Source organism: Puma concolor, chromosome B3 (assembly GCF_028749965.1).
Source record: "Puma concolor isolate L17-30 chromosome B3, mPumCon1.1.hap2, whole genome shotgun sequence".
In the NCBI taxonomy this organism is placed as follows: Eukaryota; Metazoa; Chordata; class Mammalia; order Carnivora; family Felidae; genus Puma; species Puma concolor.
Genome location: NC_141672.1, coordinates 35,419,229 through 35,442,265, shown reverse-complemented (window position 1 = coordinate 35,442,265; position 23,037 = coordinate 35,419,229). Strand labels below are relative to the sequence as shown.

Sequence of the window (23,037 nt, the reverse complement as noted above, 5' to 3'; positions counted from 1 at the left end):
AGAGTAGAACAAACAACTATAGCAGATGAAATACCAAAGGGATAAGAAAGTATTTTTTACATTCTTGATAATATAATATAGGAGAAAGTGAGAAAATAAATTATTGGAGGCAGAATTATTCTCAAACAGAATGTTGTTCTGTGATTTTTACATGAGTTAGCAAAAGCTCAATAAAAAGAAATTATGCTCTTAGCTTTTCTAGTTGCCAGAAAGAGTGATTAGCCCACATGAGCCTCAAAAGAGCCTTTCTGCTACTATAGAATCTACTAAAGAAATTTTACTTAAAATTTCCTTTCGGTATCTTATTTTTTCTTTTGATTTGAAATGGTGGTGTGTTTAGTTATTTCACATGCATACACACACACACACACACATGTGTGCGCACACACGCACGCACACACATACAAACCATCTAAAATAACATCTCACAATATAAAAGGTTTAACAAACTATCATGCTCATGATTCATTATGTGTTTCCTGTGAAGTGTTGGTAGTGTAGCTATCTCTAAGATACAGAGTATGTAACAGAGACATAACACATAACAGATAACCATTGTGGATAAGGTTCAATCTCAAACTAAGAGTGTTTGATGTGTCTATGTATATATACCAACATCATAATTAAGGCAACAGAAGACATCAGTGAACAAAGAGGCATGGTCCTAGTTTCTGTGTTAGAACACTCCCCACAGGCAGTGTTTGGTAAAGAATATCCTTGAGGCTATTGTTGTGGCTCTCTACCACTCTACTTCGTGTACCTTCTTCTCTCCACCCCTGTCTTCCTTTACTCCCGTTCCTGTCTCCCCACTCCCTTTATTCTCCCTTTTTTCTTCTCCTCTGCCTTTGCCTTAGGCCTTCCAGTAATACCCAGTGGCACCAGTGAGCATTGCTAACCCTGTAGGTGTAAAGAGGTTCCTAACTTGCTCTGGATCACTAAGCATTAGCCAATATCCTTCAGAAACATGTGGCATAAAACTCCAAACCAGTTGGAGGATCACTTGCTTTAAGGTATGTGGGTTGCAAATCAAGACAGTAAAAAATGACTAAGCAAATAACAAATAGGGACAACTTTTTTTTAAAAAAAAAGAAAGAATAGGGGCGCCTGGGTGGCTCAGTCAGCTGAGCGTCCGACTTCAGCTCAGGTCACGATCTCACGGCCAGTGAGTTCAAGCCCCGCGTCAGGCTCTGTGCTGACAGCTCAGAGCCTGAAGCCTGTTTCGGATTCTGTGTCTCCCTCTCTCTCTGACCCACCCCGTTCATGCTCTATCTCTCTCTGTCTCAAAAATAAATAAACGTTAAAAAAAATTTTTTTTTAAAAAGAAAGAAACTAAAACAAAGAACTTAAAAAAAAAAAAAGAATAAAGTTTAAAGACTGCAGGAATCAAGGGATGATGATATAACAGGAAGGCAAGTAACATGATAAACCTAAAACTGTATTCAGGATGGAGTGAGTAGTCGTCGTCGTCGTTGTTGTTAAAGAGAAAGGGAGAGATTTATTTTGGGCTCAGGCAGAAGGGGAAAGTGCCAGGCTCAAGCCTTAACAATCACCCCAAGAATGGGGTGAATTTGAAAGATAAAAGCAGAGAAAAGAAAATTAAAGTAGTATGTTACCAATTAGGATTGATCTGGTATTTTTATTCGTATTTTTGAAGAGCTGTTTCTCTCTTCACACTAATTAAGCTAATCATCTTGATGCATTTCTGCCTTCCTGTAGAGATGCAGATGCCTGTCTTCTCAGTTTTCTTGGAGATGTTCGTGAAGGCAGAAGTACCTCAGAATACCACGTTCAGCTTTCTTGAAAATTTTCTATTTGAAAGGCTTATCCCTTCAGAACTTGTTTTACAGAGATGATTTAGAAAAAGGCAAAAGAAAGAACAAGCCACTAATTATTTTAAGAATCATGTGTAACAATTCTGGAAGGATATGAAAAATTTTTGCCATTTGGGTAAAGTAAATTTGAAAGGTTTTTTTTCTTTTTTACATCCTGATTGAAATACATGCATATGAAAAATACAGAAAATTAAAAAGAACATTTTAAAATTACCCTTTATGTCACTGCCTACCCAGCCACCATTAAGACTTCACTGTACTTCCAGTGGGTTAAAATGCATACGAAAATTCAGTATAACCTTTTTGATTCAGAGCTAGTCTTGTTCTTTCGGGAAAGCCATGTTCTAAGGTTTCTATTTCTCCCATCTAAATCTCTGGCCACAGCTGGTTTTCCATTTAATAACTTACTGCTTTCCACTATACGTCACTCTGGATAAAGAAGAGGGCCTTATGATGTGGGAGTATTACTCAAGTAAGCAGAGAGATATTCAGATTAATTAATTTTAGTCAGTTCCAAAAAGCCTAAAATACTATATTTAAGGATATAGTATCTCTTTTCACAATACTAACAATAAATGAGCATTTTTTTTTCCAGGAAGATGATGGTAAAGAATATAAAATCTTTTCTCACTCACCTGTCCTACCCTTAACTTCCTGCTTTCCCTAAGAAAAAGCCACAGATTTAAAATTCCAAACAACTCACTTGATTTAATCCTTCAGTATGATTGCAAAAAGTATTAATCTTGTTGTGCTAGTCTTGTCACCTTCCCTTTGCCCCCCAGCACTTTCTATAATCTTAACTTTAGTATATACATAAATGCTATTATCCTGCTGCCTATCATCCAGTCTTAGTGTGGTTCCATAATCAGTTTCTTAATCCCTCTGCCTTATTTGTCTGTCAACGATATTTCCTAGGACCTCTGAACATATGCTATCTCTATAGCCTCAGTTTATTCAGCCCTAACATGAAAAGGTTGAAACTCCTTATTATTGAAAACTAATGAATAGCTATAAAGTGTTTCAAGAGGCTTAAAGAGAGTTCACATATGGCTGGAAAATGAAAATGAAGAATTGTTCTATAGCAGATGGCTCGGGAAGATCATATTCTACACATTGCCACAATGAATAGTTAACTAATGGTATCCATTTTTAAATGATATCATTGAAAATCTTCAAATAAACAGGTGAAGAAGACTAAAAGTGTTTGCTGGACATTAAAAAAGGAAGGTAGTGGGGCGCCTGGGTGGCTCAGTCTGTTGAGCGTCCGACTTCAGCTCAGGTCACGATCTCGCAGTCCGTGAGTTCGAGCCCCATGTCAGACTCTGGGCTGATGGCTCAGAGCCTGGAGCCTGCTTCCGATTCTGTGTCTCCCTCTCTCTCTGCCCCTCCCCCGTTCATGCTCTGTCTCTCTCTGTCTCAAAAATAAATAAATGTTAAAAAAAAATTTAAAAAGGAAGGTGGAAGTGGGAACAATGTCAGGATCTAGCACTGAAGTATTATGAATCAGTTGTATAATACATTTGCTTTTAGGATTTGATTTATATTACTTTTATCACTTCCTTCAAATTAAATTCTACAGTTACAAAAAAGAAAAATAACTTACTAACAGAAAAGTCTGAATATAGAGGGGCGGAGTTCTAAGCCTCTCCAGAAATCCTTGGAATCCATGCATGTTTTGCTAATGGCATATTGTGGCTTGCTTACTTAGTTACAAGCTTTAGGATCACATGCCAGCAGACCTCCACTTCTGCTCCTTACCACCCAAGCTTATAGAATTCATCTTGAAAATGGCACCTTTTTTCACCTGTCTCTTTAATAGATATTTTGAAATAAATATCAGCAAGTTAGATCAATCATTATTTTTGTCTTTATAAGAAATAGTGAGGGGCGCCTGGGTGGGGCAGTCGGTTAAGCGTCCAACTTCAGCCAGGTCACAATCTCGCGGTCCGTGAGTTCGAGCCCCACGTCAGGCTCTGGGCTGATGGCTCGGAGCCTGGAGCCTGTTTCCGATGCTGTGTCTCCCTCTCTCTCTGCCCCTCCCCCGTTCATGCTCTGTTTCTCTCTGTCCCAAAAATAAAAATAAAAAACGTTGAAAAAAAAATAAATAAAAATAAAAAAAAAAAAAAGAAATAGTGAGCCTTCATGATAATATAAAATCAGGATTTCTGTTGTACTTCACTAGTTTTTATTCCTTACATTTTCTCTAAGTCTGAATTTGTCTATATTCAGTTCAGTCTTAGAGTGCCCTGCTCCTCAAAAAGGTAGTTCAGGAATGAGCACTAATCGCATCAGCTTGTTAGAAATGTAGAACCTCAAGCCCTGTCCCAGACCTACTAAATCAGAAATCTGTATTCTAACAAGATCTGCAGGTGATTTGTGCACACTTGAAGGGTTGAGAAGCACTCTTATAAAAGAAATAATAAAAGCAACTGCTCTCTTGCCACCAAGAACCTTCTATAATGTGGTTTGACTGAGCCTTCTTTAGCTAGCAATATAGAGACATGTTTCCCAGATAGAAATTTTCAGGGCAAGGTGAAGAACATAGTTTAAGTGAGCACGTATTCTCTGAACAGTCAGTGCCCCTTTCCTGCAGCTTAGAATCATTTAAAGGCTCTTTCAGTTGTTGGCCTTCTTAACACTCTATTGCAGGCTCATTATTCAATGACATTTATTTGGAGCATTTGTGTACAACATTGATATAAGGCATTTTCAGTGTAGGTGTATTTGCATATGTGGAGGAACAGAAGACAGGAAGAAAGTTGAAGAGCAGAGGGTTTCGAAAAAGAAATAAAAGAAGTGATCCCTGTCTCTTAGAAGCTCATAATCTCACTGAAGAAATAAAGTATACACATTTATGAAATTATTCAAGAAAATTTTGAAAACATAATTCTAATATGTACAAATCAGTTTACAAACTTTCCCCCTAAGTATTATGGAAATGCCAAATTCATTTCTTTATTCTTTTAACAAATATTTATTGAAAATCAGTGATGAGCTAGGCACTATGCTAGACAGAATAGCAACATAATCTAAGTTATTATATAAAATTAAGCAGAGCAGTCTTTTTAAACATTCTAAATAGATGGTGAACATTGACTCACATTTGAAAACTGTAAAAATGGACCAGCAGAAAATGAAAGGCATCCAAAATACAGAAGTTTGGATTTTTTTTTTTTTTGAGAGAGAGAGTGCATGTGCCAACTGAGCCACCCAGGTGCCCCCAAAATACAGCATTTTGTGTTGAAAAATATTATTTATTTGTTCATTTATGCATGCATCTTTCTAAAAAGATTTTTAGAATCCATACTCGTTCATTTATTGAACATTTTTAGTACTTCACATATTGAAAATTTATTGAATACCTTTTATGCAGCAAGTGCTAGGGATTCCCCTGAGACAAATAAGAAATAACTGCAAATAATTAGGAAGCCATAAATTAGAGTTGTTTAGGGAATACACTGGGGAAACAACAGAGAAAGTAGCTGACTCTTGAAGGAAGAGGAGTCAAATATGATTTCATAGAGAAGGTGACACTTGAGCTGAGTCTTAAAGACTAAGAAGACTTCAATCAGAAAGCACAGGTAGGAAAAGGACACTCCAAGCAATGGAAGTAGCATGTATTAATGGAGTTAAAGTAGGAGTCATCTTGGTACTCTCAGGGAGCTACAATTCTAGAAATTGAGAGTGGCTAGAGTGTAAGATCTAAGGAGGGTATGAACCAGAGACCTTTGCACACAGGTGAAGATCTTTAGATGGAGCATTTCCACTCATTTCCCCCTCCCCTTCACACACACACACACACACACACACACACACACACACACACACACACACCCCTTCTGCCTACTTACCTTTCACTCATCCTTCATATTCACACCAGAAAACCTTTTATCAGGGTGGCTTTCCCTGACTCTCTCGTATAGTTCACTTTCATTGCATGCTCTCATAAAACCATGTTCCTTTCCTTTAGAATGATTTTCTTAATTTGCATTTATACATTTATTAATGTGACTATCTGATTAGTATCTATCTCCTCCATTACATCAGTGGTTTTAACTACACCCATAGAAAGACACATATTAAATACATTATGCACAAATATATAACATATGTAACATACAATGCCTATAAATGTACATATGCACACACATATAAACAAAATTATGTTTCATGAAACAATATGATTCATCTTACCATGTGCAATGAAGTATATTTCTATTCATTCTGATTTTTAAAATTATTTACAAATGCGGGCACCTGGATGGCTCAGTCAGTTAAGCGTCTGACTTCAGCTCAGGTCATGATCTCACAGCTTGTGAGTTCGAGCCCCACATTAGGCTCTATGCTCTCAGCACAGAACCTGCTTCAGTTCCTGTCTCCCCCTCTCTCTGCCCCACTCCAGCTTATGCTTTCTCTCTCTCTCAAAAATAAATAAAAACATCAAAAAGATTATTTACAAGTTTATTTTACAGCCCACCTCCACATTTGATTTGAACATTGCCGTAAATTGGCATTGCATTAGAATAGAAGCCATGTCTGGTTTTACTCCATTCTGTTCCACCACCTAATATGACACTTAGGGCATACAATATACTCAGTAGTAATTCAATGAGTGAATGAAAGCAATAAATGGCTTTAAAATATATTATTTTTAAAGTATGATTATCCCGATGTTTTCAACAAGAAAACTGAAGTTTAGAGAAAGGCTTAATAATTTGCTGAAAGTCCTGAGGCTAATAATAGGCAGAACTAGGATTCAGATGCAGTTTTGTTTTACTCTAAAACACCATTAACTTCCCCTTGTGAAAGAGGGAAAAAGAGAAAATGTCTAGGTTGCTTATGATAGGTTGCAAGCTAGGAATATCTCTAGTAGAAAAATACTTTAAAATAAATTTATTCACCCTTGAGATGTAGTTAGTGTGGAATTCTGAAAGATAATTGACTTTTTAATTTTCTTCAATAAGAAAATCAAAATTCACTTTAAGATACTGTAAAAATAAATTAGGGGATAGATGAAATAAGATTGCTAAAATGATAATTGTGGAAGCAATGATTCCTATGTCTGTTTTATGTCTATTTTAAATTGTTCATTTAAAAAATTTTTAAACACAAAAGCAGTATAAGAATAGCATTGCAGAAAAGCTGTTCATGTTTTTCAAATGGACACTGAAAATACAATAGGATTCTAAAAAGCACAAGAAACCCAAGAGTTTATTAACTAAGATAGTCTATAAAGCACAAGATACAACATCTACTACATTAAGAAAAAGTTAATTCTTGTTCCTCTCTACATCAGGTTAACCAAAGCCATGCCAAAAAAAAAAAAGAAAAAAAAGTGACTCATTATAAACAGTATTATATATAAGCCTTTAGAAAAATACCACTTTGTAGTCACATAAAAAAAGTGAATTTCATATGTCTTTTTTAAAAGAAATACTTTTTATTATTAGCATGATTGCAAATATAATTAAAATATTCATATAGAAAATGTTAACTTTTCTGTGTGTCAGCAAATGTAATGCAGAACTGCCTATATATCATGATTTAGAAATAGCATTTTGGCACATTATAAAAAAAAACTGTAGGGTGCCTGGGTGGCCCAGTCAGTTAAGCATCTGACTCTTGGTTTCAGCTCAGGTCATGATCTCATGGTTTGTGAGTGCAAGCCCTGCATCAGGCCCCATGCTGACAGAGCAGACCTTGCTAGGGATTCTCTCTCTCCGTCTCACTCTTTCTGCCCCTCCCATGTGTGTTCTCTCTCTCTCTCTCTCTCTCTCTCTCTCTTCTCTCTCTTTCTCAAAATAAATAAATAAACTTTAAAAAAATACTATATTGGGAATTAAGGGACTGTGATTTAGTCCTGGCTCTACCACTAACCAAAACTTGTTCAACCTAAGTCTCTTCATTCTGTGACTCATTTCCTTCAAATGTTAGATGAAAAAAAAGAATATATGTTCTTTCTACTTGGCTGGATTACTATGAAAATCAGACCAAGTGATAAATAAGAAAATAAGAAATAGTTTAAAATTTTTAGCAAATGGAGAAATAGGAATGTAAATAGTAATATATCTGTATAGATAGGTGTATCCACTAATGTACACATACATCACACATACACACCTATAGAAAAGGTGGTATTTATTTAGGAGGATAGGCTAGAAGAAATAGTTCTATTCAAAAAGCACAAGTATGGAAATTATGGAGCAACAGGGTGACCATCTCCCATGACATCAAGAAAGGACGTGATTAGGATCACTTCTACTGGTAATTGTGAGTGGTGGATACCAAAGATCAAACCAGTAGTAACAAAGATACTGTCTGGTCTAGAAGATCAGAAAAATATTATACTTTCCTGAAGCCTTATCTGATCATTTGAGTCAAATTTTAGAATTCCAACACTAGGCCCTTATTCCTTGCTTTAGGACAATTTTGATGTTTGTTCTTGGTTCTGTTCACCTAACAGCTGCCGATGGCCCAGGAGATCGTTTCATCATTGGGGAATCCCAAGCTGGTGAACAGGTGAGATTCACAGTTCTGAAAAGCCCTGAAGATTTCAGTTTCATGGACTTTTAGCATCGAATTTTAAGCTACCATCATTGTAATGGAAATCTTAGATGTGGATTAGACAGGGTATCAAAGAAGTTAAAGGATGGTTCCCATGAGAAAGAGACAAAAGAATTATTTTTTAACTGAAAGAATCTGCGTCTATTACTCTGTGTCTAATAATATATATTGTTGGTATGTTTCACCGACATGCCCCACATTTTCCAGTCCTGTGATTGGATAATTCTTCCTGTATAAACATTAATGTTGTGAATAGAACTACAGTTTCTAGGTGATCTTCTTAGACTTTTCTCCAACTTGTGTTACCAACAAGGAAAATTAGAAGCAGCAAATTATTTAACCTCTCTACCTAATCATTTAAATTAGTTTTTCTCATTAGGGAGCTAGCCAGTGCACAGGTATACGTGTATATCTTTTAAGAAAAGGAAGCACTAATGGGTCATAATGAATTACAATAGAAGTCCTCTATTTAATGTTTCTGAGACCAGTAATTGACCATTTAATTGGAAATAAGTGGAAAATGATTGTATATTTTTAAATAAACATAAATTTAACTGAAATAAATGAACATTTACTTGTCAATAATTTGATGGAAAGCCAAGACTTTTCTTTTAATAAGTATCTGCTATTTGAATTTGTCTGGTCTTTCTTACATAAATCACACCCCAAAGTACTCTATGTGATTTCCAATTTTGATCTTTAAAATGGAAAAAAATTCAAGGACATTTGCAAGTTACCTAAGTATAGAATCCTTTTAGGTTTTTATTATATTTTTACAATTTTTAAAAGCTACTTCACCCACACCTAATCTGACAGTTGTTTTTAAGCAAAAATTTTTAATTGAGTTTTAACAGAGGTTTAACTTAATTTTTATAGGAAAAAACTCTTTTCACACTCATATATCATTGATTTGCATAATATTTCATTAAACTACATATTTCAGTAGCAACTACTGCCACAAACTGGCATAAACAAGTATGGGAAGAAACTCATTTGAACTGTAAAGCAGTAGTTTACAATTATACAAGAGTCGAACAGCCTCAAACTTAAATAGTGCTGTAAGCATCATTATGTTTAAGAGGAAATAGAGAGCATATGTTAATCTAGTGAGTTTCTGAGGTTGATTAAAAGAGTTCCTACCTTATTAAATAGAACCAGAAGAAGACCAATGTACTTTTTTCCTCTACTACTACCAAGCAGTTATAAGGACTATATAAAAATAAAGGAGGAAATGAATGGATGAATGAATGAATGAGTGAATATGGCAGTTTGGACAAAAGCTATGTTTCATGCCTTTTCTTCCTTTGCCTATTATGTGCTCCCATATGTACTGAAAATAGGGAGAAATTGAGGAAATATATAGGAGAAGGATGGTACCAGTGGTGATGACCCTAGCCTCCTCATCCCTACATTCAAGCATTGAGGAGAAATGTGTATAGATCTCTGAAGCCAAGCCTGGCACTATAGTGATTAGAAGCTGTACACAGGCTGGTTTCAGTCCCCATGACTGTTTTCCTGGCAAAAAGAACAGCTAGGCCTGGATCCCTTTTTTATAAATGACTGTTATTGTGACCTCAGAATTTGACTTCGATATATATTTTATTCAGTGTTGGGTGTCTAAAGCATCCACTTTTATAACAAAGGCACAAAGTACCAATTATTCTAGGTCTCTGATCTTCAATTGAGTCTATTCAACATTTATCAAACATACCTACTATGTATACCAAGCACTGTGTTAGGTTCTAGGTATATGAGGTAGATTAAGATATGATTGCTACTCTTAAGGAGTTTACATCCAGGGAGGAGACAGAATATAAATTAAATACAATATATGTTAAGTGCTAAACTAATGCTATCAGTCATGTACTGTGGAGCATAATAGAGAGGTTGAGCATTTCATCCTAGGAGGATTAAGAAAATAACATTGGAGCTGGACCTAAGAGAGTTTTTCAAAAACGGAAATGAGAAAAGGACATTCCAGGCCAAGAGAATAGTATAAATCAAGACACAGAGGTATTTTTAAAAATTGCATGGAGTGCTTAGGGAACTACAAATAGTTTGTGGTAGTCACAGCCTAGTATAAATACATAGGTAATAAATACATAGGTAACAGATTAATAAGGGTCTTGCGGACATCTTAAACTTTATTTACTAGTTAAGACTTCCAACTGGTACTAGAGAACTAGGAACACAAGAAAAGTCATGATACTGAAAAGTTGCTAACTTCTTGTAAGGTTGATGGAAAAAAAGATGAAAACTATGAGAAAGTGGGGTTTTTCTTCAAATTACCTGTGATGTCCTTTATCTATAACTAAGGTGTTATACAAACTTTGTAGCAATCTCAGAGATCTTATAAGAGCCAAATTACTCACTTTTTGAAAGTACGTACACTTGAGAATTGGGTGGCATTGCATACAAAGAGACAGTGATTTACAAAATTCTTTCTTGGTGTACCAAAATACTTGACCTTAAATCAAAATTATAGTTTGTTTTGGTCCTACTGATTAGCATTAGACACTTTCAAAGAAAATATTACATGATTATGAAGTGCTGTCATTGGGCAAATCTCAAAAAAATCAATACCTCCATTAAGGAAAAATTGGGGTTTTAACATTTTTACTTTATATAAAACATAAGACATACCAATACAAATACAGAGCAAGTTACTCTTAAAGAATTGTTAATCTTAACAATCTAAAGGAAGTACTTCACATATTCCTGGAGTTTTTCAACCAATTACATTCAATTGAGTTTTGTATGTCTACTCTAGGTGGTTATATAAAAATATTTATATACCCAATAATATCTTTTACATTGGATCTCATATCAGTGAGCTGGTAGGAAGTCTTCACTAATCTTAGAGAGGAGCCAAATTTTTTATTTAATAACCACCCAAAAACACCTCTTAAGAGGTGGCTTCTTGGTTTAAGCCAAGAAGTAGAGAAAATTACAGGTACAATCACAATAACACTTAAAGTAAATTTACAGAATATGGTACATTGAGCCTGAATAAATTAAGGCAGGGATTCATGCTAACACATTACAGCCTAAGAAGCAACTGCCCTGAAACTCACTTTAGGATTCACTTTCTACCTTCACCAAAAAGGCACTTTCAGCAAAAGGAAGACCTGGTTAGGCCTGTATTAAATATCTTTGTTCCCCAGGCTTTTAAGATAGTTTTAGCATTAGTATATGTCATATCAAAACTTTAATGCTTTTAATCAAAAATCATTGCACTGCAAAATGGTCATATGTAGTAGATTAAGAGATGTCCCAGACAATAAATAATATTGAATTTATTGAATATGGGAAATAATATTGAATATGGGAGAAAAGCACAGAGAACACTGGAGTTATAAGCCAAGAAGGATGGAATACTTCATGTAGTTGTCAGCTACTGAGATCATACAGAGTTCATTCATTCATTCTAGAAATATTTATTCATAACCAACTTTGTGCTAGACACTTTCTAGGGTTTGGTATGATAGAGCAGTAAACATTTGTTTAAAATGGGTGATTAATGGGACTATACCCAAGAAATAGAAGTTAAAGGAAACAAAGGAATGTTAAGCACCTGGGTGCTACAACAGTGACACTCCATTACCAACCACCTCTAAGTCTGAAGGGGCAAAGAGAAAGAGTGGTGCCTGGATCAAGGGAGATTGATAGCTACAGGATAGGGCCACCCACTAGAAGCTGTAGCCGTCAATAGTAAAGACAATATAGCCATCACCAAACTGCAGCCCAGCAGGGAAAGAGCAAGGGGAATAAAAACCCTACTTTTCTCTTTCTCCTACCATCTAATCTCTTGTTGGCCACTCCTATTGGCTGAACCTAACCAGAAGCGAGAACCTGGTTGAAATAGTCCATAGAGGTCAGCCTTCTGGGCCATTGCACAAGATCAAGAAGGATGATGTAATCAGAGAGGCAAACAAAAAATAAATCCCTGTCTTTGTAGGATTTATATTCTAGAATGTAATAATGCACTTAACACTGTACTCTGCATAGATTGAAAGGTTTGATAATTTTAGCTATTGGTGGTATTGTTTGCAGCAATAATATTCTTGAAAGATTTTTAACACTGTTCTAATAAGTAAATTTCTGGTTTTACTTTGTACATCCAGTAGAGGGATATTTTCCCTTAACCATTCCCTAATTTTTTTTTAATGTGGTAGAAAATGTGTATAGAAATGTGTTAGAAATATGTATAACATAAAATGTACCATTGTAACCACTTTTAAGTGTACAGTTCAGTAGTGTTCAGAATATTCACATTGTTGTGACCTAAGATTTTAAGTGTTTATGAAGCAGATATCTTTAAAAAAATCTCTTTCTTATTGAGAAGTTAACATCATGTCAGAATTTTCTTTTAGGGGAAATTTGAAGCATTCCTTTTCCTAACTGTGACCTAAGTCATGGCTTATGACAAGTGACTCTTCTGGGGCCAAATCAAACCTATCAAATGGATCTTATAAAAATATGCTTTTCTCTATGCTGAGAGAAGTTTGCAGGGCAAGTTCTGCAATCAGTCTCTTGTACCTTCTATATGATAGTTCAAACAATGAAAATCTTGGATATAATGTTTAACCCAAATCATTACAGACAGTGAAACCATTTTTGAATTATTTAATTACATTTCCTAGACTTTTACTATTAAAAGGTGAACTAATATAGTTTAGAACTATTTTCAAGAGAAATAATTGAAATGATTTTTCTGGCTTGCCTTTATTAAATCAAAAAGTTTAGTTAATAACTAAATATTATTTCTTAAATATCAGAACTTCAGTAAATGACCAACATGCTAGTTTTTCATAATTGTCTTTCATAAAATCACATCGCATGGCATTTTTTTTTTCTTATAGACACTCAAATCACTTACGTACAAGTATTAAGAAAATTCACATTACTTAAGTTAGACACAATAGTGGCAAATGTAAGTGGCAGTTCTTCAAAAGGAAAACAGGACATCAAGAAAGACATCTAATGGTCACTACCTTAAATCAAGTTAAATCCTGTTTGGTGTAAACGTACCTGTTTGTGGGTAGTTTTTGTTACATGGGATCAAAATGAGTAAGAGTATAAGATTTTCCTTTTATGATTTGTTTCTAAAAATATTACATCTCCTGCAGACTTTTGCTTTGCAACAGCAAATCCATTCTTTCTTACATGTTTGTATTTCCAGCCGACTCAGACAGTAATGCCAGGACAAGTCATGCGGGTTACAACAGGTGCTCCAATCCCCTGCGGTGCTGATGCAGTAGTACAAGTAGAAGATACCGAACTAATCAGGGAATCCGATGATGTACGTCATCACCAGGTCTTACGGCTCTGTTCCTATGGCAACATTATAAATCATGCCCATTTTCTGCAGTGTTTATAAGATTAATCCAGGCTTTTTTGGTAATGTTAGGATCTTACATTGTAGTGTATAGATCTCCAGTAAATAGAAATTGCCTTAGATTTGAAAAGCTTTTGTTACAGGAAATGTTTTTAGGATCATTACCATGATTATAACAGAATTTGAACCACATTTGATCCAAGAAATTTCACATGCAAACAAGGAAAGAAACTATCTCAAGATAGAAGAGCAGAGATACTAACTGTTGACATACCTTATAGCTGAGAAATTTGCTCATCAAGATTAGCTTTGGGGCACCTGGGTGGCTCAGTTGGTTAAGTGTCCAACTCTTCGTATCAGCTCAGGTCATAGTCTCATGGTTGGTGAGATTGAGCCCCACATCAGGCTCTGTGCTGTCAGATTCTTGGATTCTCTCTCCCTGTCTCTCTTTGCCCCTCTCCTGCTTACGTTCTCTCTCTCTCTCTCTCTCTCTCAAAATAAATAAACATTAAAAAAAAACAAGACTAGCTTCTGGAAAAACAAGACTAGCTTCTGATAAAATGTGAAGGAGAATTTAATGAAAAAGAATTTAACAGAGAAATTCTTGAATATTACACTAAGCCAACCATTTGAACCTAATAACCCATCAACTATGGTTTTCTGTAATTCAGGAAACTCTTTGTCATCAAATGATAGCTGGAAATATTAAATATATGTCAGTGCCCCCTCTTTTGCCTACAATAAAGGACCCTGGGATTTTTTTTTTTTTTTTTTTTTTTTTTGGTCTAAGCAGGCCTTCATCTCACTGAAACTAGTGGCAATTATTAGAACCAGAGGATCAGCTACTAATAAAAGAATAGTTTCAACTGAGGTTTTACTGATTGGCTATCTTGTTTTTTGAAGAAGTTTAAGATATTTTATATCTTAAAAGGTAGAGCTAAAAATAAATAGTATTCTTTTGGGCTGGGCATATAGAAAAGTTTGGGCATGCTGAGAGACAAACACTTTTCTTGATCTGGGATTTTCTTTTTAATCACTTTCCCACATGAAAGGCTTATAAAATTCAACTCTTGGCATACAGATCACATTGCTTGCTATTAAAACTGTCCAACAGATTTATTGGCATCAGGGAAGCCAGCAGAGCATTGAAATCCAGACCATACATATCCACAAACTCTGCCACATGACAAGACACAATTCCAGTATCACAATATTATTCACAGCCCCAAAATGTAAAATTAATGATCACCATTAATTTACAGAAACCTACTGCCAGGCAAACTGTAAGCCCTGAAATTTCTCCAGATATTTGGAAAACTTGGCATAGTATTGAACCCATGATTCATGGGAACAGAAGAAACAGGTTATTTCCACACATATTCACTGTATCTATTAGGGTAGCCATATAGGTATGTCTTTTGTTCTCCCTTGAGAATGCTGCTTACAATGTAAGATCCAATATTTTAATTGATACATTTTTTAAAAGCATGAATATTATGAAAAAAAGCCTTTATTTATATCTTGGCATCAAACCTAATTTTTTAGGACCCTGTGGTAGACATTTATCATGTTCAAATGTTTAGCAAATAGTTCTCCATTTCTTTATCTTTGTATGTATCCTGGACCTATCTGATGATAAAAGCATCTGAGTAGCTAAATTCTGTTGACCAGAAATTCTGTTAGATCGTTCTGTTTGAAATTACATGACTTGTTCTCATTATAGGGCACTGAGGAACTTGAAGTACGAATTCTGGTGCAAGCTCGGCCAGGCCAAGATATCAGGTAAGTTCATAACATATAGAATGCATAGCCCACTTTTGTTTCTACATGATCATGAACTTGAGAGAACATGGCTGTTATAAACCCACAGTTCAGTTAATTAGCCATTAGCATTCAGGGATTTTAACAAGTAGTAAAATGAATTTTCTTAATTCTACATCTCATGTCTGCTCTGCCTGCTTTTTCATAAATGTGGTAAAGGCAAATGAAATAGTCAAAACAACATGTGAACAAAGTAAAGTCATGAGCCCGCTTAATCCACAGTTAATCCTACTTCCAGATAATCCAGAGTCACCCAACTGTACCCCTAGACAATCCAGAATTTGGTATGAACACAGGTAATCCCAGAGCTGAGTTTTTATGCAATTAGATGGTAGTCCCTCCTCTACTGACTATCAATAATAATAATCTGCTACTCTTTATATACAAAGAGGAGATTACTGTCTTACCATAAATAGTGCATATACTTTAAATTATTTTTCTTACTTTGGAATATGTTTTGCCCTGATCCTGTCAATACTAATTTGCTCAAATGTCTTCATAACAAAGCTACAATTCTCACATCCCTCTGGCAGGAAGCCAAGTTGAATGGACTTCTGCAGCCACAGACCTGGGTCAGCCTAAATTGTCTGAATAGAAATTATCTCTGTGGTAACCTCATTAGTGTTATTCTCCTCACCTCAAAGCTGACAAGATATGGACTCTTATCATTAATGCCACTAGCTATTTTCATATAAATTCTTACCTTACATCAAAGAAAGTTTTCAGTTGGCATTTTTGGCTGTAATGTGGTATAAAGTAATTTGTAAAACAGTTTTCGAATGTGAAGTAAGACTGTTTAGCAGTAATAGATAGAAATCCTATTTCTCTCTTCTATTGCGTGATTTAAGTTTTTTATTTAAAAAGCCTTGAGTTTTTAGAATCTTTTATTTTATTGTTCTGTTCCTGCCTCATCTCTTGACTTTTTTCTCCTCTTGAGTGTGTCCTCCTTCTCTGACACTAAAGTTAGTTGAAAAAATACTATTCTTAGTCATCTTGCTTATGGTTCTGCTTTGACTTTCAGACCCATCGGCCATGACATTAAAAGAGGGGAATGCGTTTTGGCCAAAGGAACCCATATGGGCCCCTCAGAGATTGGTCTTCTGGCAACTGTAGGCGTCACAGAGGTTGAAGTTAATAAGTTTCCAGTTGTTGCAGTCATGTCAACAGGGAATGAGGTAAAAACAAAAGGCGGGGGGGATGAGAGGGTAATTGGGCCTTCAGATAGAAGTATTTTTGAACTCTTCGTTGTAAATAGAACATTGTGCATTATAGATTTTACCACATTCCTACATTACAGGGAAATAAATTAGCTTCAGAATAATTCAAATACAGAAGAAAGAGGAGGAGTAGAAATTACATATTGAGAAATGCTCCCTTCCATTATTAGAATGAAATGTTACAACCAATGGCTTTTCCACACATTCAGTATATATAAACAAAGAATTTTGACTGCTAGCTATAGATACTCAACTGTGCACATTTAGTGCCCAGTCTGTTGGGACAATGCATTGTGCCCACCCACCTGCCGAGATGATGGGCCACTTCTGTGTGGGAAATAATCAATGAATTGGAACACAGTGGTTAGCCCTTCTTGCTGGAAGTTCCATGTGATTCTTAATCACCAGGAAAGATTTGATAACCTTTCTTTCTTTTTTTCTAAAGATAGCTTCTCTAGTGGCCTGCTTCTCAGAATATGTCAAGTGTCATTTCAGCCCTGATTCAGGATGGGGAATTTAGTCAGTCTTTCTCTGAGAACTCTTGAAAAATTGCCTCTCCCATGTTTTGCTTAGGTTATACAAAAATTCAGTTGGAGGATCTAATGAAACTGGGAATGTTGAAAAATGAGTGTGCTGGTAATTCAAAGCCTAAGAGCAGAATCAAAAACTACAGAGATTTATTTCGACTTTACACCTTATTATTTTTAAAAAGATTAACAGGATTTCCTTTTTCTCTCTTTTAATCTCCTAATTTTGTTCTGAAAATAAGCCATTTATTTGTACCATTGTTTTTAATTTCTTAAAGTCTTAAAAATGAATATTTTTCAAAGGTCTTTCCATTACCCTTATAGCTCTTTTGGAAAGGGCAAAAGAAAGGAACAGAATATTTGTTTTGCTAATGGAGAGATGAATCCATGTTCTACACCCTGTATAGCTGCACTGGTCATTCCCTAAAATGATTGATTGACCCAAAACAAACATTCTTTTTTTTTTTTTAAGTTTATTTATATTTTGAGAGAGAGAGAGTGAGTGATGGAGGGGCAGAGAGAGGGAGAGAGAGAATCCCAAGCAGGATCCACGCTGTCAGCATGAAACCAAATGCGGGCTCAGTCTCATGAACCATGAGTTCATGACCTGAGCCAAAATCAAGAGTCAGACGCTTAACTGACTGAGCCACCAAGGCACCCCCCAAAACAAACATTCTTTTCGAGTGGTCTACATAGTAATGTTTTTAATATCCCTAGGACTAACTGACACTATGTTTAGCATCAGAAAGAAATTTCTGTTAAACTGGCTTATTTAATGAACTATTCTTATTTGTGATTTATGTATATGCTTTGTGTATCTCAGTGAGTTCAGGGGGGTTGGGAAAGCTAAAGATAATGAGGAAATTCATAAGTAACTAGTTATTAGGCAACTTTGTTTAAGCTATATTTCTTGTATTCCTCCTAATGTTTTTGTAGGGCTGGACAGCATTCTCAATTATCCCCCAGAATACATTGGTAGTACTTTAAAAAAAAAGTACTATCACACATTCAATATTAAAACTATTTACTAGTGATAAAGAAAAGTGATGGGGTAAGAATAGAGATGATACTTACATCATGGAATCTAAGGAAGAATTTGTAGTCCCAGCTCCCTGCCTCCATAGGCTTGATTATCTTTGGAGAGGCTTTGATAGGTACTATATGACTCCATTCTCCTACTTTCTCTGGCCTGCTGTACTTACTGTGGTTTTCCAAGGGATGAATGTATCTAAATTCTATAAATCTCTGGTTCCATATAGCTTAACATTCCTTCCCTATTTCCATCCAAGGTTAGCCATTCTTGTGACTCTTTGTGATTGTATAATTTATTTCAACATATGTTTATTGACTGCCTCTATACCAGGCACTAGACTGGAAACTGGTGGTAAAAGATGAATAAAGTATAGTATCTCTTCTAAAGGCTTGAGGTCTTTGATAGAAATAATGGGAAAAAATATTAATTTTCAGATAGGCCAAAAGAAATTATACTTGTCTATTAATGTGGCAAGTCTATAATTTAATCAGTCACAGTACACACTCCTCGTAAGTACTAACTTCCCCTGATATGTGTGGCTTCATATATGTCCACTTTTTAATCCAGTGTGGTATATACGTAAGTGGAACAGTGGCCTGAGGCAACCCAAAGAATGCCATACAAGATGTCTGTCTTTAAAACCTGCCCAGTATTTTACGAGTACATGTGTTTGTTCTGGATAAGGGAATTATTTCAAAATTGAAGAGGTACAGTTATGAACTATAACTAATACAGAACAGCCAATGTAAACATTTGTTGGTTTCAACAAATTATGTATTTTAACATTTAGGTAATACCATCCAGTAATTATGTAATCATGGCAGACACTTCCAGCCTTGTTCAATAAATATTCATTAAGCATCTATTACATGCTGGAATGCCCATCAGGGATTATCTTAACTAAATATCAGACTTATATAAGATGTGAATACACTGTATCATGAACCAGTTTATTTAAAAGGATTTTGAACAGGAAACTCTGTCCAGCAAGGCTGCACCAGACTTTCATCTTTGGTGAAACTAGTCCTCTTAATCATCTACACAGCCATCCAAGAGCTATTCTCTTTTTTCAAGTGACATTCAGGTACAATGGAACAAGAATTCTACTAAAAGAATATGGGAGCCACCAACACAGAAGCATATCCTGCATGGGAATCAGTATTTCTTATAACAGTCTTAGGCAGCTACCAGGGTCCCTACAAGGGAAATGTCCAGATACAAGTGTCACCACATTCACAAAAGCCCAAAGATGTTACTTTCCACTAGGGATTTATAATTCATTTATAGTTCCTTCTAGTCCATATGCATGTTACCAATCAGAGACCATTTTTGCCATAAGAATTGCTGCCTGGTAACAAGCTGACATTTCATCTGTATCAAATTTCCAGGAGAACAGAGCTAGAAAGTTAACCCAAGGTCAAATTTGTCCTTAGAGATGGAAAAAGGTTTTGTTAATTATTTACCCTCGCATAAGAGGATGCATTATCTGTGGCAAATTGGAAAATAATAATAAAACTAACTACAAGTCCTTCTGCTTTTTATTATCACCATACGCTGGCAATTCTAAACAATGTCAGTGGTAAAATATTCTTCTCCACTGGGGCAAACCATTTCCACCACCCCTCCCTATTTAGTATACTATACCATATTGATGCTAGGCGCTGTTCTGACTGCTCAGGATATAGCAGCAAACAAGAAAGACAAATCCCTGTTCTTACAAAATTTATATTCTAATGGAGGTGGGATAGAGGTGGATAGTCAATGAACAAGTAGTCGTCAATGGTTTTATAAAGAAAAATAAAGAATGGTAGATAAAGACTGGTAGTAGAAGAGGTATATGCCAGCTATTATCTGTTGAAACCTACCCTACATCAGCCCTTTCATGCTCTCCCCTATACAATAAGGCTAGAAGCCTGAAAAGCCAATTTCCCGGGCTCTCTATTGGTTTTGCATTTGGGATGTATTGACACAATATTGACACAATATTATTGTGTCACAATAAGTTGGAAGGAAGTTAGCAGAAGTATAAGCTCCTCAACCTTCAGTAACATCACTTTCCCCCAGTAGCCCTAGAGACAATGGTGACTTCCTGCAGTTACTAATCTTTGGAAACACACTTTTTTCCTTTTGTTTCTCCAACCCTCCCAACACGTTTGTACCCAATTCTTAGTATTAAGTCCTTTCTTTTCCCACTCCCCTGCATTTGAAATACCTAGAGGATTTGGTTTTCCTTTCCAGACCTGACTGATAGAGTCTTCTATTTTATATAGGGTAATCAGGTCTCACTGATGAGGCAAAATTAGAGTGGAAATCTGAAGGTATTAAGGGTGTGTGCCATAAGGGGAATTGAATTCCAAGCAGAGGGAACAACAGACAGAAAAGTTCTGAAGTAGGGTGTATGCTCATCATGTTTGAGGAATAGCAAGGAGGTCATTGTGGCTGAAGTACAGAGGAAAAGGAGCAAAGTAAAAGGAGATGAGTTGGAAAGATAACAGAAATAAGACCATTTCATTCTAAATAGTCAGTTTTAGGGGCGCCTGGGTGGCGCAGTCGGTTGAGCGTCCGACTTCAGCCAGGTCACGATCTCGCGGTCCGTGAGTTCGAGCCCCGCGTCGGGCTCTGGGCTGATGGCTCGGAGCCTGGAGCCTGTTTCCGATTCTGTGTCTCCCTCTCTCTCTGCCCCTCCCCCGTTCATGCTTTGTCTCTCTCTGTCCCAAAAATAAATAAATAAATAAATAAATAAATAAATAAATAAATAAATAAACGTTGAAAAAAGAAAAAAAATCTAAATAGTCAGTTTTGAGGAAGGAAAAGATAACATGAAACCTAACATTTCCTAAATTTTTAAATGTTTACTCTGATATCAACATCACATGGCATATAGAAAAGGGAGACTAGTTAGAAAGAAATGTAATATCCAGGAAATGGGGAAATATTTGGTAGGAAATAATCAGATCCAGCAAATACTTTGAAGATTAAGCCAACAGGTTTTGCTATTAATTCAAAGTAGAACTATATAAGAGAAAGTGAGGAGTCAAGATAAACTCCAAAGTTTTGACCTGAGCGTTTCTAGAGATAGTTATCACTTACCCATGTGAGAAAGATTGGGCAGCAGAAATCAGGGCTTTTGTTTTGGACAAGTTAAGTTTGAGATACTTTTTAGAAATCCTGGTAGAAATATTGAGTAGGCAGTTGAACATACTGTCTGGAGCTTAGGGGAAAGATTAAAGCTAAAGATAACGTATTTGGAAATTATCAGCATACACAGTATTTAAAATCATGAGACTAGATAATAAAGTCACATAGGAAATGAATATAAATAGGAGATAGGAGATACAAATTTTACACTTAGGAGACAGCTGTATCTTCCTTCTCTTTCCTCAACCTTTATACTGCCCAGTTTTGTTTTTCTTTTGTTTTGTTTTTATACTTTCCAATTTTATTTCTAATTTTGACTCTTAATGCTATCATCTCTTTGTTCCTCAAATACATTCTGATCCCCTTAAAACTATAGATGGTGACCTAAAGGCCTTTACACTGGACATCAGTCAGCCCACTGCCAATTAGTTCAGGAAGTCAAGACTGAATGCATGTTAACTAGTTACTCAAGTAGAAGCAATAATTATTTCTTTAGTAGGTGCTGGCTCTTCTAGTTCGAAGGGTACTCTTTCAGTCATTTTCAGTCATATTCCATAACTTACATTTATTCATTTAATATCCCTTCTCTCTCTCTCTCTCTCTCTCACTATCACATACACACAAACACACGCACGCACGCGCGTGTGCACGTGCATACACACAGAATTAAATCTATTCATCTCCACTACGTGTTTGCTTATTCTATTCCATCTTTTATCATTTTCTTGGCCACCATCAAAAACAGATGCCTGTACAAACAAGCTCTCTAAAATGTAAAGTCTCTGTAAAATCTCCGTATACTACTCTTTGGGGCCCTCCACAAGCAGCTGCTGTTAGAAAACTATATTTAACTTCACTAATAAGAGAAGGAACAAGAAGTTGAGTATCTCCTGTGACCAGTACCACTATGTGCTTTATGATTAAAGCAACATCATGAGGGTAGTATAATTATCCTTCATTTTAAGTAAGAGAAAATTAAAGCTCAAAAACAAAGCAATTTTCCCAACATAATCTATTTTGTGTAAGGATAGAGGTTGATTTTACAACTAAGTCTTCTGGTTGTAATGACTTTTTTTCTTCCCTATGCCACAATGCTTCCCACGGGAATCCCCTTAAATTTCATATCTCCAGCTTTTAATGGCAGCCCTGAAACCTATCAGGTTAAGTAGTTTTTACTGTCATTAGTGTCTTCTAGCTATACTGTACTTACTCTCCAGATTAAAGACTATGACTTAACCACTTTAAAGTTGCTCTCACTATCTTCAGATAGCCTCACTCCTTTAATCTGTTCCTTTGCTTTCTACGCTGATACCTAAACTGGTTGACTCTATCCTCTATTGTCTCCATTTTTGCTCCCAAGCAGAGAAACATTACTGAAAAAATTAATAGAACTGTGATTACCCAGCCTACAACAAATTTCTGCCACTTAATGTCAACCTAGTACTTAAAGTTGCTTGGTAATCCTGATGTCACGGTCTTGTTGATTTCCTAGCACATTCCCCTGTGGATAGTTCATTCATACATTCTGTACCCTCTTTATATCTCAGTAATAGTCCTTCTTTCTCAC

General features: G+C 35.8%; 1 protein-coding gene across 18 annotated transcripts in view; it reads left to right on the top strand.

The window, feature by feature from the left end:
* Nucleotides 1-23,037, top strand: part of GPHN (gephyrin) — a 635,492-nt gene that overhangs the window by 544,534 nt on the left and 67,921 nt on the right. For 9 of the 18 annotated variants that reach the window (XM_086709488.1, XM_086709478.1, XM_086709492.1 and 6 more), the window contains 4 exons: nt 8,296-8,351; nt 13,579-13,698; nt 15,458-15,516; nt 16,577-16,730. In XM_086709488.1, coding sequence (XP_086565614.1) covers nt 8,296-8,351; nt 13,579-13,698; nt 15,458-15,516; nt 16,577-16,730 — 389 coding nt within the window. Of the gene's footprint in view, nt 1-8,295; nt 8,352-13,578; nt 13,714-15,457; nt 15,517-16,576; nt 16,731-23,037 lie in introns of all 18 variants that reach the window. The other 9 variants (XM_086709482.1, XM_086709476.1, XM_086709486.1 and 6 more) reach the window with 2 other exon arrangements.